Here is a 25,335-nt window from a genome sequence, read left to right on the forward strand (position 1 = left end):
ATCTTACAAGGCCATTTGCTAACGTTTAGGAAATAGGGGCGTTGTATTTTTCAGCTTACACCAACGCCAGTGCCGTAATGAAGACAGTAAAAAATACGTATATTGGTCAAGCATAAACTAAACTGTGTGTTTGTTACCAGATAAAGTTGCACTTTATCAAGAGCAGAACACTTAGTTTAGGGCAATGTTATGTGTTATGGACATATCACAAAGAATAATAACAGTGTGTTAAATAATGGTTAAAAGATTTTATACTGTATTTTTTCTATATATATATATATATATATATATATATATATATATATATATATATATATATATATATATATATATATATATATATATATACATATATATATATATATTTATTGTATTTATACTAATTCTTGATTCTGAAAAATAAAAGCTGGCAAGGGAACGATTGTACTGTAGTTGTTAGAATGTAAGCGATAAACAGAAAGTAAATAAAGAAAAAAAAAATGTTGTAATAACAAAAAGAAAAAAAATTGTATAATTGGAATAAAACACTCCAAAAAATGTTGTTTTTAGAAACTAATTAACTCGGATCAGCAATATGGATCAGCAGCAATTGTATTAATATGCTAACATTCCATGATCTCCAACAGTTTTGTAATCAACATAGACATACATTTATTTATTTTACTTTAATAACAATATTTTGCTCTGCAGCGTGAAGGTGACTCCATCCACACCAAGCCCCTCCCCTGAAACAGACATAGAAGAGGATGACATGGAGGAGGAAGAGGAAGCCGTGGAGGAAGAAGAAATCGAAGAAGATGAAGATGACGAAGAAGACGAAGAGGCAGCACCCACAACGGTGAAGGATCCGGAGGAGTACGAGTACTCCATCGACTCGGGCACCTATCAGGCTTCCGATTATCTGGAGAACTTCTACTATGAGAAGAACTCTCAGGGTGCCAAGACCCCTACACAACAACCTCTGCCACGTGGAGACGGTGAGTGGCTCTGACATCAAACTGTAATTCAAACTCTTAATACAGATTTACGAATCAATGCACTGAGGCTGTGGGATTCTAGAAATGCCCTTGCATCTTTTTTGAATGCTTTACACACTTATACTGGCAATGTGTCATAAAGCCTCTGTGAAAGATTTTGAAAAGGCTTTGCATTCTAAATAAAGGCCATATCTTTGTATTTGTAATGTTCCTCATTTTCTCTTTGTAGCCAGATCGCAGTAAATGTGGAAGAGGTATTGGGCTCTTCTTCATCACAAGTGTTCTGCATCGTCAGTTAATCGCCATCTGGCTATATTAAAGAACTCGGAATGCCAATTTGTCTAGTCAGCAGTGTGTAACAAAAGTTGAACTTTTATTTTGTCAGTTGTGAGACTAATGAGTTCTGTTCTTACCCATTCTAAAAAAAAGTGTTTTGATGCTGTTTACAATTTGTACACTTTATGGACAAAATGACAAGGACACCTGACTTTTCCAGCCATATATAGTTCTTCCTCAAACCGTTACCACAAAGTTAAAGGCACGCAATTGTACAGCATGTCTTTAAATGCAGTAGAATTGAAGTCTCCAGCATGACAATGCCTCTGTGCACAAAGCCAGCTCCATGAAGCTATACCTTTACACAGGTCGGAGTGGCCTTTAATGTTGCTCTGATCTATTGAATACCTTTTCAATAAAATGCTGATTGAGCACAAATTTCCATAATCACACTCCATAATCTGGTGCAACGTCTTCCCAGAAGAGTGGGGGTTCTTATAACCGAAAATAGGGACTGAATGTGGAATAGGATGTTCAAAAACACGTACAAATCTTATGGTCTGTTATCTATAAACTTTTATCCATATAGTGTATGTATGTGTGTTTAGTGTTTGGGCTGTACATATATCAAAGTATCAAGACGTAGATTCGGTAGGTTATGTTGTTATTTGCATTTGGTGAGATAAAATATTTTAGTATTCCACTCAATTATTGTGTGTCCCCTGCGCCCAATCCTCAATATAATAAATCCTGAGAAAAGTAAATTATTATTAGGTAAAATTCAAACAACTCACTAGCATGCAAATTGGAAGTTTAGTGAAGCGAGTGAGAATTAGGTTAATTCATTTGCCCAAGATTGTCTTTATTGTTTAGCACAAATTTCAATATAATTTTTACATGGAGTTAATTTCAAATGCTGTACATTTCTTATAAGAGAATTTCATTAGATCTTACTTCCCAATGGAGGCTGGTTGAGGGCTGTGATGGGGTGTCCCATACTCTACTGTTCATAACACACACACATCGGAGTTTATACTGGATAGTGCAAATGCAGTGCCTCCATCTCGGCTTCATCTCTATAACTCAATAATGCTGAGTAGTCTGACATTATATCTGTATTGATTGATACTCTTCCTCCTAGCCTCCACTTTCAGTCTTCACTGTCAGGTTCCTTTGTCCTTCCTTACATTATCAGACACTACACCTTTCATCAAGACAGATTTGCTTTATATATCATGTTAGTTATTTAGATATAATAATAAAATTAACTTATTTAAAGCGTGCTGAAACCAGAGCAGAGTACTGTAAATGCGTCTTATTTATGAAAGTCTTTTTAAGGAGAACTAAATGAACCAAAATTGCACTTACATGCCAGTTTTGTTTCTTCACTATTTTGAATATTTTGAATGCACATTATACTGATACGCACATAATCAGCATAATCAGTCCATGTTTTCGATTTTTCTGTAGTGTTTCATTCAAAGTCTAGACACGAGTGTAATTAGTTAAATACAGTTGACTCTAAATCATCAATCGTTCATTAACCGACTGCTTGATTGATCATGTTCTTCTCTCCCAGTGCCCACGGTGCGTCCTACAGACGGCGTAGACGTCTACTTCGAGATGCCCAGTGACGACAGCGAACACGCCAACTTCCTCCGCGCCAAGATGGATCTGGAGGAGCGACGGATGAAACGTATCAACGAGGTGTGTACTTCATGCTATGTTTATTTTTTTGCGTGTCAGTAACAGTGTCGATTCGTATGACTCTAAGATGTTTGTGTGTGTCGGAACAGATTATGAAGGAGTGGGCCGAGGCTGATAACCAGTCAAAGAACCTCCCGAAATCAGACCGCCAGGCACTGAATGAGGTAGGGCAAGCAGTGAATATTTTAACATTTTGAATAATCTAACAAAAGTGAGTACACCCCTCACATTTCAGCAAACATTGTACTACACCTTCTCAAAGGACAATACTATAGAAATGAAACTTAGATTTATTTAATAGTCAATGTGCAGCGTATATAGCAGCATAGATTTACTGCCCTTTAAAAATAACTCAACTTACAGCCATTATTGTCTTAATAGCTGGCAAATAAATGGGTAGTACACCCTAAGTGATAACAGCTGTACATCTTGTAACCATGCAAAGCCACAAGTCCTTTTCATCATGTTCATGTTTTTGTCTGCTTGACAGGAGCATACATATTGTTTATCTTGTATTAGAGCAGTTAAAATTTGGTGTTTTGAGTATAATTTTCTCATACTGACCACTGGATGTTCAACATGGCACCTTATGGTAAAGACTCTCTGGGGATTTGAGAATTTGAATTGTTGCTCTCCACAAAGATGCAGAGGCAATAAGAAGATCAGGAACACCCTTAAACTGTGTTACAGTACAGTGGCCAGGGTCATTGAGAGGTTTTTCAAGACAGGTTCCACTCTGAACAGACCTCGGTAGGGTTCATCAAAGTCCTCTTGCTGTGCATCAGGTGCAGCAGCTGTTTAAAAAAAACAGATGCATGAGTGCTGCAGCATTGCTTTAGAGGTTGCAGAAGCAGAAGGTTCGCTTTTCAGTGTTCAGACCATACGCAACACACTGCTACAAGTCAGTTTGCATGGCTGTCTTCCCAGAAGGAAGCCTCTTCTAAAGCTTTCACAAGAAGTGCCATGTGTCTAACATCCAGCAGCTCCGTGATGTCATTATGGAGGAGTGGAAGAGGATCCCAGCAACAACCTGTGCAGCTCTGGTGAATTCCATGCCCAGGAGGATTAAGGCAGTGATAGATTACAATGGAGCTCACAACAAATATCGACACTTTGGACACAGTTTTGACATGTTCACACAGGGTGTACTAAATTTTGTTGCCAGTTATTTAAACAATAATGGCTGTATGTTGAGTTATTTACAGAGGACAGTAAATCTGCACATTGACTACTCTAAAGTATATCCAATTTTGATTTCTGTAGTATTGTCGGTTGAAAACAAGTAATGAAATGGTTGCTTAAATGTGAGGGGTGTACAATATATATATATACACACACACACACACATAAAGACAAAATATTTGACATGCACATTAGCTGACACTAAAGTAATTTTTTTTTAAAAGCTGACATAAACTCTTTCTGCATTTGTGTCTCTCAGCATTTCCAGGCCGTGTTACAGACTTTGGAGGAGCAGGTAGCAGGTGAGAGGCAGAGGCTTGTGGAGACTCATCTTGCCCGCGTCGTAGACACACTGAACAACAACCGCCGCCTGGCACTCGAGAGCTACCTGAGTGCTGTGCAGAGCGATCCACCACAGGTAATGCGTGTGTGTATGTATGTATGTATGTTTGTATGTATGTATGTATGTATGTATGTATATTGCCACAGTTGCCACGGTTCGCTCATCAGGCATAAATGCACACCATTCACCTTGACTGTTGATTTCTGTAAAGCTGCTTTAAGACTGCTTTGAGCTGCTTTGAGATGGCTGTTGTGAAAAACGCTATAGAAATAAACTTGACTTGACTTGACACACACAGCAAAATTAAGCCTCATACCCACACATGCACATATTGTACTCTTTAAGCTCATTTCAAACCATAGTTATTCACTGACTTGCAACCTGAAACTAAAGTGAATTTAATAGGCTCATGTGTCATGAAGCCTTTATTTAGCCTATAGATTATGTCCAGTTATTCAACAAATGTTGTTACTTTATATGGGAACTGATTAACTAATGTAATGCATGAAATGCTGCAACAAGGGTAAAAACGTAAACGACTGCAAGCTTTTGTTCACTGTTTGTATACAATAGTGAATAATTTGTGCAAATTATATTGATTTTTACTCCCACTTTCTCATTATAAGCTTTTTTCTACTTCCATGGCATTAAATCCCAGTTGAGTGCACCTCAGGTAGTAACGTTACAAAATGTGCAATTATAAAGGGGTGAATAGTTTTGTGAGCCACTGCAGACTTCCTAACAACACCATAACCTTACTAATTTACCTAATGTTTTGTTATGAATGTCTGATTTTTATTGAACATCTACTATTAGTTTACACTATACACACATAATATTTGCTAAAATGACTCATAAAATTCATGTACTAATCTTCAACTTTCTCTCTCTCTCACACACACACACACACACACACACACACACCACACACAAACGTTTCCCACATATAGCCAGATCGTGTGCTGCAGGCTCTGAAGCGTTACTTGGCTGCCGAGCAGAAGGATCGGCGACATACACTGCGTCACTACCAGCACATCGAGTCTGTAGACCCTCAGAAGGCTGAGCAGATGAAGTTCCAGGTGCTCACTCTTTACGGGTTTTTGTCAGTCTGCCTTCTTTCCGTCTACCAAAAATCCAGTTGCTTCGACCAACCTATTAGTGATCATTTATTGTTATGTTCTTTAACTAATTTCACATTTTCTGCTATTTATACATTCACCACTTCCACAGTTAGCGCTGTTTGATCCCATATGCTAGATAATATCTATCCATCCATCCATCCATCCATCCATCCATCCATCCATCCATCCATCCATCCATCCATCCATCCATCAACCATTTGTGTATTCATCGAGTTTTTCATACATCTAACCATTTATCAATCCATCTATTCTCAATTTATTCATCTAATCATTTATTTATCAAGCAATTGATCCACCCATCCATTCATCCATCTAACCATTTATCTATTGTATATTCACCCATCTGTTCATTTGTCAATTCATTAACCATTTTCCTCTCTATCCATCCATCCATCCATCCATCCATCCATCCATCCATCCATCCATCCATCCATCCATCCATCCACTCTTTTCCTAAATTAAATCATTCTTCTGTCCACTGAAATTTTTTTTTTTAAATAATAGAAATGTGCATTTATGCACTGATTCTGATTTATACACTCACCACTTCTACAGCTCTATACCTCTTCTCCTTGCAGTATTTTCTCATTAACAGCCCAAATATAAGCAAAGTAATTAAAGTACAGTGAATCTGAATGCAGAAAACATTCCAGCTGTGGGTGCACGTGACTACACATACTACTCGCACATGCTCTAACAAGTTAATTAGAAATCATAAAAAATAACCCAACCTAATTCAAATGAAAAAAAAATTTACTTAATATTTATTGTCAACGGATTTTGCTCAGCTTGTGAGCTTTTAATAGAGCTTTACATGAAGACCTGGCTGCTTACCTACTCGCAGAACAATCACATAGTACAGCAAGGTTCCTGTTAATATATCACAGGATTCTTGAATCTGTTTTGTCAGAAGGTTAAGGTTTTTTTTTTTCAGCTCCTCTGACAGTAGTGCATTGTGTAATTCATATACCAGGTTAATGTTAATAACTCAAAGACATGTAAGGTGTACAGGGTATGGTCTATATTACAAGAAAGATAAAAAAAAAATGCTATTAATCAAAGAAATACAGTGGGTACGGAAAGTATTCAGACCCCCTTAAATTTTTCACTCTTTTTTATTTTGCAGCCATTTGCTAAAATCATTTAAGTTCATTTATTTTCCTCATGAATGTACACATAGCACCCTATATTGACAGAAAAACACAGAATTGTTGACACTGTTGCAGATTTATTAAAAAAGAAAAACTGAAATATCACATGGTCCTAAGTATTCAGACCCTTTGCTCAGTATTTAGTAGAAGCCCCCTTTTGATCTAATACAGCCATGAGTCTTTTTGGGAAGGCTGCAACAAGTTTTTCACACCTGGATTCAGGGATCCTCTGCCATTCCTCCTTGCAGATCCTCTCCAGTTCTGTCAAGTTGGACGGTAAACGTTGGTGGACAGCTATTTTTAGGTCTCTCCAGAGATGCTCAATTGGGTTTAAGTCAGGGCTCTGGCTGGGCCATTTAAGAACAGTCACGGAGTTGTTGTGAAGCCACTCCATCGTTATTTTAGCTGTGTGCTTAGGGTCATTGTCTTGTTGGAAGGTAAACCTTCAGCCCAGTCTGAGGTCCAGAGCACTCTGGAGAAGGTTTTCGTCCAGGATATCCCTGTGCTTGGCCGCATTCATCTTTCCCTTGATTGCAACCAGTCGTCCTGTCCCTGCAGCTAACAAACACCCCCACAGCATGATGCTGCCACCACCATGCTTCATTGTTGAGACTATACTGGACAGGTGATGAGCAGTGCCTGGTTTTCTCCACACATACCGCTTAGAATTAAGGCCAAAAAGTTATATCTTGGTCTCATCAGACCAGAGAATCTTATTTCTCACCATCTTGGAGAACTCCATGCGGGTTTTCATGTGTCCTGCACTGAGGAGAGGCTTCCGTCGGGCCACTCTGCTATAAAGCCCCACTGGTGAAGGGCTGCAGTGATGGTTGACTTTCTACTCTAGGAATGGTTCTGGTCGTCCCAAACATCTTCCATTTGAGGATTATGGAGGCCACTGTGCTCTTAGGAACCTTAAGTGCAGCAAAAAAATTCTTGGAACCTTGGCCAGATCTGTGCCTTGCCACAATTCTGTCTCTGAGCTCTTCAGGCAGTTCCTTTGACCTTAATGATTCTCATTTGCTCTGACATGCATTGTGATCTGTAAGGTCTTATATAAACAGGTGTGTGGCTTTCCCAATCAAGTCTAATCAGTATAATCAAAAATTTCTGGACTCAAATGAAGGTGTAGAACCATCTCAAGGATGATCAGAAGAAATGGAGAGCACCTGAGTTAAATATATGAGTGTCACAGCAAAGGGTCTGAATACTTAGGACCAAGTGATATTTCAGTTTTTCTTTTTTAATAAATCTGCAAAAAGGTCAACAATTCTGTGTTTTTCTGTCAGTATGGGGTGCTATGTGTACATTCATGAGGAAAAAAATGAACTTAAATGATTTTAGCAAATGGCTGCAATATAACAAAAAGTGAAAAATTGAAGGGGGTCTGAATACTTTCCGTACCCACTGTATATATGATATTTTTTTAAGCTTTATGGAAGGAGTCTCCAGTGTCATCTTACACTTTATAGTGTTTTTTATATATAAAAAGCTACAGTTTCAGTAAGTTAAAATGAGAAAAAAAAGAGGTTGTGATTGAATATAACATTAGTGATAACAGGATTGAACAGGAATGAACAGAAATGAAAAGTTTAACTAGAAAAGGATGTCGTCATTTAAATAATTAATAAAAGGTGTGTCATCAGGTTATTGTGTTGTAAGAGGAATAAAAGTTTTGCTGAAAAATTAATCTAAAATAAAATAAAACAGCACTCCTTGTTTTTTATTCCTGATTCCGAATGTTTCATTCTAAATGAGGAAACTTTGTATTCCTTGTCACTTCAGTGGGGTTACACTTAGACTAACCCTAACCCTTTTCCTTCAATCAAATTTTACCTTCATTCAACAAATTCATTAACGCCACCAGAGGTGAACTGGTGTCGCATTTGTGTAAAATCCATACGACCTCATTACACTTAAGGTCAATTAACTGTCTAAACCAGGGCTGTCAAACTCAATTGCACAGGGGGCCAAAACTTGAAACATACTTTAGGTCGCGGGCCGAACGGGATAAACATTTATTGAACACACTAAAACTAAATGTTTTTTTTTTACATAAATATGAATAAAAACAGACAGGAATATTATTCCAGAATAAATCAACTTAAACGTTAAATAACTTAAAATATTTTGCTCTCCATTAAAATATCTCCTGTCAAAATGATACAAGTTAGATATATGAACATGCTGCAAAAAACACCTGAAAAAATAAATTTAAATTGTGCTTTTAAGTAAACGTTAAAATAACAACAAATCGAAACAATCCAATTTCTTTGCTTTTATGCCATTTAATAAAGAAATAAACCTAAACTTTAAATAACTTAAAATATTTTGCTCTCCAAAAAAATATTAACTGTCAAAATTATACAAATTCAGAATATGAACATGCTGCAAAAAACAACAACCTGGAAATATAAATAAAACTTGTGCTTTTTAACTTATACATTTTTTAACAAATAAATTTTTTGCTTTTCAGCTTTAAGTTAAAATAACAACAAATCATTGTGAGGGGCTCCGCAATAACTTTCCAATAGCGTTGTATACATCAACAGAAGCTTGACTTGATTGATGCGGGAAAGGCAGCTGAAGTGCTGCATTATGGGATCTGTAGTTTGTGTGTTATCAGCGTTTTATATCGGGCCATTAATAACAATAATAATAGATCTATATAAAATGATCTCGTGGGCCAGATGTAATTGACTTGAGTTTGACACTTATGGTCTAAACTGTTACATACTTTTTGAAATAGAAGCCATGTTGCTTAAACTTGACACAATTTATTTAAATTGTTAAAATTTTGAAACTTGCATTCTTACTTTCCGCTCACTAAGTGTGTTTTGATGATTTCAGGTCTATACTCACCTTCACGTGATCGAGGAGAGGATGAACCAGAGTTTGGGTTTGCTCTATAAGGTTCCCACTCTGGCTGAAGAGCTTCACGATGAGATCCGTACGATCTGACATGCCCTAAATCTTGTCTTAGTGACGAGACCTCATAGAAACGATTCATATAATAGCATTGCGAGTACAGATACTGAATCCGCATTGCGTCTTCACACACATTGTGTCTGCTTCCGTGCAGAGGAGTTGGTGCGGACGGAGAGAGGTGACATCACCGAACTCATGACCACGTCGTTCTCAGAGACGCGCACCACAGAGGAGCTGCTTCCTGCCGAGAGCGAGGAAGAGAAGGAGGATGAAGAGGAAGAGGAGAGAGCTTTCCAGAACCGTCCGTATCCACCTCGCATAGGTGCTCACCAGTTATTTTTGGAATCTAATGCATAAAGAAAGATGTGTTGAAGTCATTTAATATAATTCTGTCTTTTATTATAATTCTGTAGCTGTTGCTTTAATATTATTATATGAATTTCCAATCTCACAACAAAATTATCTAAACAACTAAAATTACCTATTACCCTATGTACATTATAGACTATACGCTTTAGCCAAAAGTAATGGGACACCTGATTTTTCCAGCCATATGTGGTTCTTCCGAAAAATTTTAACACAAAGTTGGAGACACACAATTGTATGGAATGACTTTTTGCACCATTCAATTTCAGATTTGAGGGGAAGATCTTGAGTGGCCTGCTGTAGAGCTCTGACCTCAATCCTTTTGAACCCCTTTTGGATGAACTGGGACGCTAATTGCACCCCAGCTCATCTAATTCTAGATGAAGTTTTAACACCTGAAAAAATGTTTAATGGAAAAAAAATTTAATTGAGTGAATTTCCCTCAGTTTTCTATGGTTTTAGACTGTAAATAAACAGTTATTAGTCTCTCGAAGCTTAATGTTTATCGTTTTCTCTCTCTACCTCATGCCATAAAGATTCTCAGCCAAGCAGCAAGAAAGGTAAGCTCTCTGTCTAGGTGCTCTATCTGCCTCCATATTTAGTCTGCCCTCTTCTGCAGCTAATTGAATTCTCTCCCCACAGCGTCTGCTGTAGACGAGTACGATTACAGCACGTCTGAGAGAGCTCCCACCTATGAATATGAGGAGAAGGTGACACATGTATCAGTAACCTAATACCCGCGGAAAAGCCTTAGTGGGCAGTTTAGTCTAGCTGTGTATTTATGGCATGTGGTATTGTTTTTACTGCCGGATGTGACTGCTGTCTTAAAGTCAGCTAGAAGTCAGTAGACATAGTTACATTAGATAAGTAACATTAAATATGTGAAAAATGGCATTTAGGAATTAGAATTATGATTTTGAATGCTTTCTTCTTTTGTATTGAGAGGGTTTTTTTCTGTGGTTTACAGTTTAACACTTCTGTGGAGCTGAAGCAGGTGGTCTACAAGTCTCCAGGAATCCAGCGGGATGAGCTGGTTAGTGTTTTAAAAGCATGACATGATAGAAGTAATATGGTGTAAATATAACAGGCACAATGATTAGAACATGGAGATCAACAATTATGAAAATGTTGGATATCTTTTGGGGAACTGCATCAAACTAACCTAATCCATTCAACCATTCAATCATTTGTCCATCCATCCATCCATCTGCCCATTTATTTATCCATCCATCCATCTGCCCATTTATTTACCCATCCATCCATCCATCCATCCATCCATCCATCCATCCATTCATCCACCGGTCTATGTATTTCTCTAACTATTCGACCATCCAACTGTCTATTCATCTATCTATCCATCCATTCATCCATCCATCCATCCATCCATCCATCCATCCATCCATCCATCCATCCATCCATCTTCTATCCATCCATGTATTTATTTGTCCACATATTCATACATTTGTCCATTCCTTTATCCTTCCATCTATTCATCCATCAATCCATTTATCCATCCATCTTTTTCTTGTTTTTTTGTTTCGTTCCTCAGCAGCCAGACGTTCTTGAGACGTTTAACCGTGGTGCCATGGTGGGGCTTCTGGTGGTTGCCGTGGCAATTGCCATGGTGATGGTGATCAGTTTGCTGCTGGTGCGTCGTAAGCCATATGGCACCATCAGCCATGGCATCGTGGAAGTAAGTGTATCTGTACTTGTATCAAATGGGTATTTAGGAATTCAAAAAGATATGATTCATGTTCTGTAGCAGACACTTCAGCAGACAGGTCGGGCTGCAAGGGAAAGCACAGGTTTATCGTAATTCACTCATTCGAATGTTATTGGGTTTGTAGAAACAAGTTTCCCAGGGACAGGTGCACTTGCAGATTTGGTTGTTTAGAATCTCAAACAGATTCGTCATGCTTGTGTGTATGATGCACTGTTATCTGTAAAAATGCACAAAACACTCTCATTATTCTCTCCGCAGGTGGACCCCATGCTGAGCCCAGAGGAAAGGCAGCTCAGTAAGATGCAGAATCACGGATATGAAAACCCCACCTACAAATTCTTTGAGCAAATGAACTAAAGTTTAAAAAAAAAAAATTAATAATAATAATCATACCCCCCTTTTTTCACTCACTTCCTGTTTACCAACAGGGGTTTCCATAGCAACCCCTGTCCCCTTTCCCAGCACTGTATGTACGTTTCCATGCCCAATGATTAAACCCAACAACATGGCAGGCAAATACAGAGTTTTCACTCAGATGCTCTCAAAAACAAAGAGAGGCAAGGAGTAGATCTATGCGGCTGGTCTCTCTAAAATGATTCCTTTTTGCTTTGGAAGATGCTGAAACCATATCAGTAGTTTCTGCTACTGCTCTGGGTTCAGCATTGCATTCTGTTTTTATATTTTTTTATGGAATATCTTAAAAAAAAAGAATCATAACTTTCATTTTAAACTTTTTTTTAAAACTGTGATGTGCGTGAAGTCATAGTTTATATTTCAGCATGTAAACATAACCGAGGGGGGAAAAGAATCACTGTAGCTCTTATAACATGAAAAACCCTGTCTGCCGGAATGCAGAAATAACACTCAACTAATTGCATTTCGAAGCACTACTGCTTAATACATGAGGGGAAAAAAGAGCCTGGTGATCCCTCTCAGACATCTTTTACTTCACCACATCATGAATACTCTTTCATGTGAAAAAGGAATCGAATCACAGGAATCCAATCATCGTTCCAAATATAACACAGACTTAATCAATTAGTGCTTATTTTTAATGACTATTATTCATTGTACTGCTTCTTAGGGAGAAAAAAAAAAATCGGTGATCTGCAGTCCACTAACGTAAAGAAGAGCATGCTGAATTTGGTGTATTATGCTATAAACGTACTTGTGTTGTTCCTGTTTTTAATGCTTTTTTGAAACTAAAATGTCACAGACAAAAAAAAAAAAATTGCGTGTATTACTGAAAAGGTATCTACAATAGACGTTTCTGTTGTTAATTTGTATCGACTCGCTATGTGGAATGTCAAAACTTTCAAAAGATGACTTTGTGCTGCTCACACAGAGAGAGTAAAATAATAATAATAATATTAATAATAAAAAGAAAAAAAAAATCCTAACATGGCTGAATGAAAACGGACTGTTGTATAAACCAGCACAAGACAACGACACCGTAACTTGACTGAATGTATATTTAGGTCGACATCGACTTCATAGGCTTTTCTATTGATTTTCTTTTCTCCCTGACACACACGTTACATGGTCTGCACAGGTTCTGTTTTCATACTAAACACCCATTGTTGGAAAAGTACGTTTTAACGCTAGGGGAGAGGTAGACGTTATGTGGATTCGCACTGTTAGGGAGATCAGGGTCGTGTAGCTCCAATCCTCCGATACTTAACAGGAATGATTTGTTTGATGTCACATTTCAATTTTAGTAGGATTGCGAGAAATGGTGTCTGTAACGGAAATGACCTCAGAATTGCGTTTGTGGAAGAAAAAAAAAGAAAAATCTGCGCCATTTTGTTTTCTTTTTTAAATTTGCAACATTCTGTAAGCTCTAAATCTGACTTTTCCCTAAAATTCCCTAAAACTATTGACAGGAAACTTTAGATTAGCACTTTTAAATCAATTAATCAAACACCTCATCCCCAGCAAATTGCCGAAAAAATAGCCCCCAATTTTTTTTTTTTTCCGTTTTTCATTGATTTTTTTCCACACACTTCAACAGGATCGAGTTCATATAATTTCAATAAAAGGACAGATTATAAGTTTGGGTTTGAATATTCGACTATCAGGCGTTTTACATAGAGAGCATCGCTGTAGTAGCCTGAGTTTCCTATATAGACTGTATAGTCCATTTAGGAGATGGGAATAGTACGACATTCTTTATCCATTTAATGTAGTGAAATCTTAAAGGTGAGAACCCTGCTTGTTTAGCCCCCAAAGTGTTCACTCGTCAGTAACACTGCGTTACAAGGATGCAACTCGAGGCATAACGCACATTTATAAGGCAAACATCAACACTTTCGCGTAATAACTCTCATTCACGGGTTTGATCGTGTCAAGTCACCATGTGACCACAATTTATGTGATGTGAAACTCATAAAAATCGGTCAAATACATCCAACTGTTTGCATAAAGATTAATGAATGTTTAACCATCGCCTGGATAGAGCTGTCTTATGAATGTGTTTCGATGTCCTGGTTTAGGATCCTTTAGCTAAAGCGTCCGTTTTTTACCAGCATTTAGCAGAGTTAGAACAGTGTATTCTGTAGTGATTCAACGGGAAAATTTGTATAGTTCTCCTCATGACTATTTCCTTCTTCTCCCAACCCAATGGAAATGTAAACATTGTAATGGAGATTTTAATTGCTGCATTATTGCCTTTTTAAATGCTGTGTTTTTTCTGGTTGTAATTATGTGTTTTTATTTATGTCACTCTCGGTTAAAGTTCGGGTCATGCTACTTTGCTCACGGAACACACGAATAAATGAACAGATTCGATAAAATACGTATCGGTGCTTTTTGCCCTGGATTTCATCTCATATCCCGAAGATGTGGTTTGCTGTAAAATTAAAATTAACATTTTAACCTGGGCTATAAAAAAAATAAACTAAGCACAAGTGCATTCAAATTGTTTCCTTCTCATGTACTCATAAGAACAGTTCACAGTTCAAAAAATAAGTCACTTTTTTTTTCTAAAAGATGTTTCGTCAAATATGTGTGGAATGTCTAATTGGCATCTGTTTGAATAGTTTAAAGGATATAATAAAAATATGACAGAAAGCATCCCTTGTAAAATTAATTGTGTTGGTAAAACTGTATATTGATTTGAAACCTTTGGTGAACCAGAGCTTTGACTTTTCAAGAGCGTCGGTTGTGATTCAATTCCCGAACAATAAGCTGTATTTAAATCCTTTTTTCTTTTTTTTTTTTTTTCTTTCTTTTTTGAATTTTCGCCAAAGACATGTTCCTGGATGCAATTGAAAGGTTCACTGATTTGCTGTATTTCTAAATGGAACTAATTGGGATTATATTGTTCAAGCAATCTATCTGAGAACTGGTTTGGCTGATTGTACTTACATTAAAATGTTAATAAAAATTACAAATGACCTACAAAACCAACTAGGCGGTTGATGTCACTTTGTCAGACATAAACTATGATCGTATAACACATTGCAGCCCATTCAATCACAATAATAGTAGTCTGAGGTGGTCAGACATGGGGCTATAGTCTTGTTCATGATAGTACAAGGTTGTAAGATCAAATTGAAAGCAATGTAGTTAGTGCTTTAACATGCAAAAGAGGGAATGTAATCAACACTAGACTATATAATATATATTCTATAGAATTCTTATATATAGGCACAAGCAGGAATTATGAATAGGAAACAGGAAAACAACAGAAACCAATGACACAAAACTACTACTGTGAGCTAATAACAAAAATAAGGGCAAACATGTTTCTTTTTGTAAATCCTCTGGAATGTCAGATGGTGTTTGTTCATTGTCTATAAACAAAATCTGACAAATTAGACATTGATTAAAACCCTCTCTCAAAAAAGCTGTATCCCCAATCATGGTGCTACCATCACCATGTCTTCCTACATGCTTTAGGTTGACATGCTATCGTGTTTTTGTCACATCTTTAAGCCCCAAAACCTCCACCTAGCTCTTGTTAGACCACATTTTACCACATGGTTCAGAGTGATTAATACAGGCTTGGATCGTTTTTTGTTACAGAATCAGGAATCGGAAGGGGGCAGGAAGACAGCGCGAACCTATTACACAACCACTACTGTGTGCGAATGCCAAAAGTACAGGCAAAACATATTTCACTTTAAACTGCAGTGCTCTTAAATTCTCAATCCTGAAAGGTCAGATGTTTCTAAATCATTTTCTATAACAGTAGATCTGCTTCTTCATAGCCCAGACATGAAGAATATGAGCTATTTTTGTCACATGCATTAGTACTTGCAAATATACAACAAGCTTTATCTTTGTAAGCTTTTGTCATAGTTTCTTTCTTTCTATCTATCTATCTATCTATCTATCTATCTATCTATCTATCTATCTATCTATCTATCTATCTATCTATCTATCTATCTATCTATCTATCTATCTATCTATCTATCTATCTGTCTGTACATCTGTCTGTTTATCCATCTGTTAGTGAAAGCTATAAAATGTGAAATAGGACAACCATTTGCCTTAAAATCCCTCCTGTGTGTAATTTACTGGCATAACACTTACAGGACTGTATGTCCTAAAAGCCCTTTTTTACTAAAGAATAGGAATCTGAGGATACAGTTGGCACAGATTCACAGAAACTTGACAGTAGAAGATCTAATCTAGAGTTTCTGGTCAGTTTCCAATATCCTCCTTCTAGTTTTGGTAGACCTGTACCCACTGTAGCCTCAGGCTTTTGGCGCATACAGTACTGTAAATGTTATGCATGTAAAGTTCCCCCAGAGGGAGATATTAAGTCAGCTGCTTATCCCATTTTATTTTTACAGCATGTTTAAATGAACCGTGTTTACTTTCTTTACCAAATACTGCACCAAACCAGGATATAATGCTTATTCGGCTGAAGCATTTCTGGACACCATTATTTAATCACATTAACCATAAATTTATAATAAGCCTCATGCTGACATCTTACATTTCACAACAGAGAAGCTAAAAGTTAGAAAAACTGTTGACCTCCCCTAACATGTGTGTGTATATATATATATATATACCTTTTGCTGCCAAATCAGTCCTGACACATCGAGCATTAACAGCATTAACTTCTTCAGCAATCTGAGCTACAGGAGCTCGTCTGTTGGATCGGACCACACGGGCCAGCTTTCATTCCCCACTTTCCTCAATGATCCTTGGCCACTGTTCCTTCCTTGGACCACTTTTAGATAATACCGAGCACTGTGGACTGGGGACATCCCATAAGAGCTGCAGTTTTGGAGATGTTTTGACCCAGTCGTCTAGCCATCACAGTTTGGCTCTTGTCAAACTCACTCAAATCCTCATGCTCGCCCATTTTTCCTGCTTCTAACACATCAACTTTGAGGACAAAATGTTTACTTGCTGCCAGATATGCCCTACTCACTAACAGGTGCCATGATGAAGAGAGAATCAGTGGTATTCACTTCACTGATCATAATGTTTTGTTTTATTGTTATAATAGTATGCCTGACCTGTAAATATATATATATATATATATATATATATATATATATATATATATATATATATATATATATATATATATATATATATATATATTGTAATAAGCTCTGGATGCACTGTGAAGGTTAAAACACTTAAAATAACTGAGTGAAAAATATCTTTACTTTTTCCCTTGATATCAACATCAACTTGTAATCATCTATAACTGATCACACCATTTTATACAATTCAATATATATTGAGTATATTGATGATGATGATGATAATAATAATAATGATAATAAATAAAAAAAACAATTTAAAAAAATAACAAAACAAGATAAAGAAGCGAAACCTGAAGTGTGGATTCCAAAGCAAGGAAACACCTAAAAGCTTCAAGCTCAGAAGAGACATATGAGACAAAGAGTATGGTGCACGGGAAGACATAAATACAACATAAATACAGGTATGTGATCAGTGAGGCTGATGGTAGATTTACTTGTGTGGCTTTAGGTATGCTTCATTGTCAGCTTGCTGGAATCTTGGTTTTGCTCTTTATGAAGTCTTTCAGTCTGAATCACTGTTGCACACAACATTCTCAAAAACATTTTAATCAGGCCTGGGTGAGGACAATTACCATCAAATTCTTGACTTATTTTGTTCAAAGAAGCAATGATTCTTTTAAAATCTTCATACGTCTGGAGCATCAAAGACTGACGGGAAAAAACACACCACACATATTGGGAAGTAAACTAACTCTCTTTTTTCATTGTGCAAATCAAAATTTGGATACTGAATGTGATATATTTAAGAGAAATATTAACAAATGATCTTAGTGAGATCGCAGTGCCTCTTATAAACCAGCAGGTATTAAAGCCTGGATTCAGTAATACTTCCTTCATTCTTGGTTTATTAGCGAAGCATTTTTATTAAAAATAAATCATCATCTCATCCAGTTTCTGTCTCTGTGTTGTCTTGGCCAGGAATAGACGTCATGAGAATGGATAGAAAAAGAACAATGCAAAAAATAAAAATAAACAAGCCACTGGTTTGATGCAGAACTGAACCTTTTTTTTGCTGTAAGAACTGAAGTGTCCACACACTGAGAGGGATTAGGAAGGTCACTGCAACATCCTGGCTATGGTTCATCATAATGAAAGAAGCATTAGACAGCAACTCCTAATGCCTCAGTCCTAATTTCCTCCATGCATGATGGTGAACCATCTGCTCTAGTGGCCTCTCCTGAAGCACACTGTTGGTATTTCACTTCTATGCCAGGTTGCCCCAACACTATGATGTCACTGGGTCAAGCTTGGCCACTTTATTTTACATGGCCTGGCTATGTCTCGAAATGTGGAGTAGGATTACATTGGGGCATAACAGTAGTGGGTCAGTGGTAAGAGGCTGCTTTAGAAGGCACTTTTGTATTTCTTTCACATTTTTGGCAGTAAAGTAAAAAGATTTTCATTTCTACTGCCTGGATTTTGAAACACTAATTAAATAGCCATTCCTGTTTATTTATGTATTTGTTTATTACTGATTGATTGGTTAATTGGTTTGTTGATTGACTAATCTCGGTTACTGACTATTAAAACAAAAGGACGAAAATGACGAATATAATGACACAAGGTTCCTTTTAGGTTACTGCTGTAGTGCCATGTTTGAGCAGCAGATGGCAGCAGTGTATAGACGACCTTTCAGACAATCACAAACAGTTTATCTTCTTTCACCTCCTAAAAGCAAAGAATAGAAATTCTATTTAATGAATTTAATGAATAATGAATTTATTTGGTACCAAACATAAACAATAAGGATTGTGGTCATAAACAATCCAGCAGCTCTTAATGGCAAGAAAAAGCTCATTACCCGTTTGTTTTGTTCCTGATTAAATGCTGTTGAGTTGGCATGGAACTAAACTGTATGGTCCAAGAACAGCATGGTGAAGCTAGCACATAAAGTGAGATTCACACCATGATGACCTGGGACTTCAAATATAGCAAGCTGAGTAATGATATTTCTTCACTGCTGTGTCAAATCCTGCATCAGAACCCAAATTAACACTATGGTGATTGCAGTAAAGGTGAATATGATGCATGTTATAAGAGTTTGTCCAATGTGATGTAATTACAAACCTGTACATTTTGGTGTGTGAGTTATTTAGTATTCCTCATTATGTTTTATTGTCTGTTTGTTTTACAAAAATGTCACTTGATTAATGCTTTCTCAGAATTCTTGAAATTCTTTCTTTATGCATGTTGGCGATCGCATCAATCATATTAAGAACTCTGTGCCTTTTGTGATGCCAGGCTTGCAGCCAAGTTTAACACAATGGCTCACGGCTGTTGACCCTAAAACCGAGCAGATGGCCAGCACATTAATGATCTACCAAGGCAGATCTTGTGGCCACATCCTGTGATTGGCTAATGATAATGACTGTATTTTTTTTTTCTTTTTCTCAAGCTACAATCAGAGTCTCTGCTCTCAAATATGCTAAAACATATTTCTCAAAACATCTTGGACATACTCAACTTCAGTTTGCTGGTAGGTTGCTGAAAGAGATGCGGAATTTTTTTCAGAGTAACATCGGAGCCAAATGCTGTGCTGTTCTGAGATCAAAATGTTCACTTCAAGCCCGTTTGAGACTACTGAAGCAGAAGATTGTTCTGTCTGCTCTAACGAAGGCAAAATTGAGACACTGAGAACTGACAGTTCTAGCTAAACAGATTTACAAATGCCTGACGTGATGATGCAGCAGTAGATAGATTTGTTGTACATACAGTGTTAGAAATGTGAATTTGTTTTTTTTTTTTTCTTAGACTTTTCCTACTGTACTTTTTTCAGAACCTGCTTGCAGCTTGGCACATCATTCATCTATTTTTTTCTTATCAGTAACTGTATCGCGGTCTGGGTTATGGTGCATTTCGTGATTTAAGGTGAGAATACACGCAAATGCAAACACACTTAGTCACACCTATAGTACGTTTTATTTTGACAAGTGGGACAGACACTTAGCATCCAGAATTTCCTACAAGTTCCAGAAACAATGTCAAATTCTAAATAAAGAGTTTTATATTACAGACCTCCAGCATTTCGATGAGAATTTGATTCAATACATAGAATCAATAGCAGCTTTAAACATTTGAAAGGCTTAAGTTCCACCACCATGCTTCAATGTTTGAATGATGTTTTTAAGGTACAATCATTGTTGGATTTTCACAAAATCTAGCATTTTGTCCAAATAAAATTTGTTTTTTTGTCCCATTATTTATTTGTTCCCAACCATTCTTCTTTATGTTTGTTATTTTATATGCTGTGCCACTATTTACTTTTTTTTATTAATTATATATGAATATAATTACAATATAATAGATGAATTACCAACATGGACCCCAAGCTATCTCTGCAGGAACTGCATGTTTCTGATGTTTACATTGCATACTGGAGACTTTTGCTTCTTGCATTTTTGTACTATTACAACTTTGTACATTTTAATTCATGTTTTGCATTTTTTTTATGTTCTTATGATTTATGTTGGCAGGAGTCACAGAATAAGAACTATATTGTATGCTGAAACAAACTGTTCATATGACAATAATTTAGAATCTTTAATTAAACTACTTAACATAAATACCTTTAGTTCACATTCTAATGAAGAAATGTCTTGAAGTTCTAAGTACCAGACGAGTACTATTGCAATACATATATCTGTATTTAAAGCTAATATCTTAAATGATGCTTATGTTTGGCAGCAGATGGAGACAGAGTCAGTCAACCAATATTTGTCCCCAATATTTAATAAGAAATATATGATCTTTTTAAAATATTATCTTCAAGTCAAGTCAAGTCAAGTTTATTTATACAGCACTTTTCACAACAGACATTGTCTCTAGGTAGCTTTACAGAATTTAAGAGTTAAAGTGAATGATGTGTATTTATTCCTGATGAGCAGCCATGGTGACTGTGGCGAGGAAAAACTCCCTTAGATGTTATGAGAAAGAAAGATTGAGAGGAACCAGACTCAAAGGGGAACCCATCCTCATTTGGGTGACATCAAGAGTGTAATCATAGTCTTTAAACAATACAGAACACTGTAAACAATACAGAACACTTCTTCCAACTATTGCTCATAAGGATTTAACAACAATGTTTTAGTGAAAGAAAATCTGATGTTTCAACTAAATAAAATTTTCACTCTAAATATAGTCCAACCAGATCAATATACACTATAGTTTGTGTATATCCCATTCCACAATCAGTCCCTATTTGCTGTGATAATAACCTTCACTCTTCTCTATAAATATTCAAGTCAAGTCAACTAGATCTTGGAGTTTTCCTGTGGGAATTTGTGCTCATTCAACCCTAAGGGTTTTAGTAAAGTCAGGTACTGATGTAGGATGAGGAGGTCTGGGGTGCAGTCAGTGTTCCAATTTATCCCATAGGTGTTCAGTGGGGTTGAGTTCAGAGCTCTAATGTTACTGCATCCAGGGACATCCTATAAAATTGTGTCCAACTTTTGTTTTAACAGTTTGGGTAAGACTCACATATGACTAGAAAAGTCAGGTGTTCTAGTCATTTAGTGCATATAGTGTAGACATGCTACATGCAGAAAGTAAGGAAAGTTTAGTATCATCAAATTGTTTAAATTATTAATATTGTGTAGAGAAGTTAAACTACAAAAACTAGAAATGGTTTTATAAAGTGCATTTGTTTCTAAATGTTTTGTAATAAAGTATAATAAAAGTTTGACTTGGATTAAAGCCTAAAGTCAAAACAGCACAAAGGCTCTTTTAATAAAAAAAAAATAAAAAAATTTGTAAACTTAATACAGCAAAATACAGAACATTAGAGTGAAAACAAAAGTTCACTTGTTCAAGCAAGTGAGATCCTGCATTCATATCTAACAAATGTGAGTCATTTATTGCCACACAAACAATCAAACAAACAATCAGACAAATTGCTGTGATTGTCTGCATTTTTCAAAATCATTATAATCATAATAAACAAATAATACTGTATTATAATTTACTTTATTTAAATAGCTGAATGCGCTATGAGTTGCTGTCCATGGTGCTGAAGCACCCTCCCTCCCCTCTCTCGCTTTTTATGTCTCTCCTCAGAGTGTGTGTGTGTGTGTGTGTGTGTGTGTGTGTGTGTGTGTGTGTGTGTGTGTGTGTGTGTGTGTGTGTACGGGCGTGCGCGCGCGTTCCCCACAAGGATAAGGAAAGCCTTAGTTTTGACCTTGTGCTAAGATTTGGCTGGTCCACACATCCATCCATCCATCCATCCATCCATCTATCTATCTATCTATCTATCTATCTATCTATCTATCTATCTATCTATCTATCTATCTATCTATCTATCTATCTATCTATCTATCTATCTATCTAGGTTGATTGTTAGTTATTTTGCTGCTGTTTTAACAGAAAGCTACTATTATTAAAATAATAAGATAATTAATTATAATATAATTATGTGGAATAAGTCCTCAGCAGGACATTAAGACATTGGTGTGTGTGTGTGTGTGTGTGTAGGTGTAGGTGTGTGTGTCTATGATCCATGTGCTTCATTTCCCCCCCTCCCCGTGACGTCACGGCATGGTCTGCGTATCCTGGGCTGGTCGCGGCTCCAGAGCGCTCGCACGCGCGGAGAGATCCCGACTAACCTGCCGGTGACGACTTTTCTTCTCCTGTCTGTCTGTCTGTCTGTCTGTCTGTCTGTAGGACTTCCGCTCGTTTTATTACCAGTCCTGCGAACAATCTACGAGAGAGGGAGTGAGAGAAGGGAGCGAGAAAAAAAGAAGAAGAGAGAAAACATCGGAACATCTTATTTTGAATCGACTTTTTCCTCTCCGGAGAAGAGCGAGAATGAAGACGCCGTCAATGTGGGCGCGCGCGGTCGCCCTCGCGCTCGCGCTGTCGGCCGCCGTCGTCTCCAGGAAAGGTAAGGTGAAGGACGACTCACCTTTGCGCGCGCGGGGGAAGAGCGAGGGGGAGAGAGAGAGAGAGAGAGAGAGAGAGAGAGACTGGAAGGGAAGAGGACACAGGACTGGGATTGCGTCGTAAATCCATCCGAAAGCAAGAAAAACTGGTAACAGTTTCAATATTGGTGCTGTAGGTGCAGGAGATTTTGTTGAACTCGTACGAAAGGGACAAAAACATCTATTCAGAACTTCAGTACAAACTCATTTTACTGCTGTATAAAAGAAATATTGTCTTTAATGTCAAATAAAGCAACAAACAAAAGCATAATAGAATAACACACTCAATGTAAAAGAGAAGAAGGAAAAGGGAAAGAAATGTCATACTTTATTCACCCTTACTACTTTTATCCAAATGATCCAAATCAAAAATAAATATTATGTTTTAGGCAATTTTATTATTTCCATGTTCATCAAGCAATTAAAAAAAACAACAATTTCCAGAATAATGGGATCATTTCTTATATCAGTCCATTATCTTATCCCTGAGAGTGAGAAAGAGTTTTGGATTTTGTTGAACTCGTACATAATGGACAAAAAAAGCTCATTAGAACTTTAATACGCACTCGTTCCAGTCTAGAATAAATCTTACTACTGGGTTCTGAAGTGTAGGGACAACAAAAACAAGACCGAATAACACACTCAATCAATCTAACATTCAAGAAAGGAAGGAAGGAAGAAAGAAAGAAAGAAAATAAGAGAGAGAGAGAGAACGAGAGAGAGAGAGAGAGAGAGAGAGAGAGAGAGAGAGAGAGAGAGAGAGAACAAAGGATTGAAAGAAAGAAAGAAAGAAAGAAAGAAAGAAAGAAAGAAAGAAAGAAAGAAAGAAAGAGTCATAATGTATTCACTCTTACTACTGTTATCACAATGAATTAATCAGTATTACACCTGAAAAGTCAATATGCTGTTATATCTTAAATATATTTTAGACATTATTATAATCTCCATGCTCATCAATCATTAGATAAATGATTTCCAGAATCCTTGAATCCTTTCTGACATCCCTCCATCATCTTATCCAGAGAGAAGGAAAGAGAGACAGAGACAGAGAGAGAAGAAAATTAATGCATTGTCTCTGTTTGTTGTTCTTCCTTGATGTTGACTTTATCTCTGAACACACACACACACACACACACACAAACACACACACACACACACACACAAACACACACACACACACACACACACACACACACACACACACACACACACACTGCTGAAGTTTATTTTGAGATGTTTCCTTTTCTTCTCTTTTTTTTAATCTTAACCTTTGCCACTTTTTCACACGTTTCTATCGCTTGATGATTGTATTTACCACTTTATCAATTGAAAATTGCCATGAACTTATTCTCACTCGGAGTTGGGTCACGCCTCTGGTGACACTGCGCATGATTGATCAGGACCATCTTCATGAAAAGGTGCATGTTTGATCTACAACCCTCATGTCTTGTGTGAACTAACAAGCCTAGAGTGAATTCTCAATGACTGGCTGCAGACTAGCATCCAGGATGTCTGCTTTAGTGTCTGAGAATTCCAGTCGAGTTTTATCTCATGTCTTCTGTTCGCTTGTCGGAGTTTCAAGTAGTAAATTCTGGTTAAAAAAGGTTTAAATCAGAGTACTCCTTCATCTGGGGGTTGTGATATAAATTCATGAGAAAACCAAAACATTGCATGTTATTGAGGTATCATTGAGCCATAGAGAAAGGATGTGTATCTACATGACACAAGTTAGACAAGTAATTTAGTTAGTTAGTAAGTATTTTAAGGTGCTCTGTGTATGCATGATGTTAAGTAAAGTTTTTTACTGAGTGTCGATTTTCTGTATAAATTGTTGGATGATTTTTGTGAACATTACCAATTTACTATTATATCTACTGTATACTTATTTCAAAAAGGCCCACAGCATGTTTGCCAGGGACATTTTGGGACACATTTCCACAACTGACAAACCTACAATACCATTTTGTTCTCTATCTAAATGAATAAGAAACATTTATCCTTGGCCTTAATGATACAGTTTGGATATTAATGTTGTTTGTATCAGACAAACACATCATATATGAAAAAGAGTGTGTGGACACCTGACCAAAGGTTTGTACAGTATATACTTCCTGA

At 36.8% G+C, this 25,335-nt stretch overlaps 2 protein-coding genes across 5 annotated transcripts in view; both read left to right on the forward strand.

Moving 5' to 3' along the window:
- aplp1 (amyloid beta (A4) precursor-like protein 1) overlaps positions 1-15,203 on the forward strand; it is a 68,266-nt gene extending 53,063 nt beyond the window's left edge. For 2 of the 4 annotated variants that reach the window (XM_083547911.1, XM_083547910.1), the window contains exons 6-17: positions 691-977; positions 2,833-2,960; positions 3,050-3,124; positions 4,402-4,560; positions 5,436-5,564; positions 9,629-9,728; positions 9,861-10,028; positions 10,609-10,632; positions 10,715-10,782; positions 11,040-11,105; positions 11,622-11,765; positions 12,054-15,203. In XM_083547911.1, the coding sequence (XP_083404037.1) occupies positions 691-977; positions 2,833-2,960; positions 3,050-3,124; positions 4,402-4,560; positions 5,436-5,564; positions 9,629-9,728; positions 9,861-10,028; positions 10,609-10,632; positions 10,715-10,782; positions 11,040-11,105; positions 11,622-11,765; positions 12,054-12,152 (1,447 nt within the window). In that variant the 3' untranslated portion in view covers positions 12,153-15,203. The remainder of the gene's footprint in view (positions 1-690; positions 978-2,832; positions 2,961-3,049; positions 3,125-4,401; positions 4,561-5,435; positions 5,565-9,628; positions 9,729-9,860; positions 10,029-10,608; positions 10,633-10,714; positions 10,783-11,039; positions 11,106-11,621; positions 11,766-12,053) is intronic. The other 2 variants (XM_083547913.1, XM_083547912.1) reach the window with 1 other exon arrangement.
- A 7,608-nt stretch (positions 15,204-22,811) lies between these two features.
- Positions 22,812-25,335, forward strand: part of clstn2b (calsyntenin 2b) — a 286,166-nt gene continuing 283,642 nt past the window's right edge. The window contains exon 1 of the mRNA XM_083547861.1: positions 22,812-23,183. Within this exon, the coding sequence (XP_083403987.1) occupies positions 23,108-23,183 (76 nt within the window). The 5' untranslated portion in view covers positions 22,812-23,107. The remainder of the gene's footprint in view (positions 23,184-25,335) is intronic.

The sequence above is a fragment of the Silurus aristotelis genome, assembly GCF_946808225.1.
Source record: "Silurus aristotelis genome assembly, chromosome: 8".
Lineage (NCBI taxonomy): Eukaryota > Metazoa > Chordata > Actinopteri > Siluriformes > Siluridae > Silurus > Silurus aristotelis.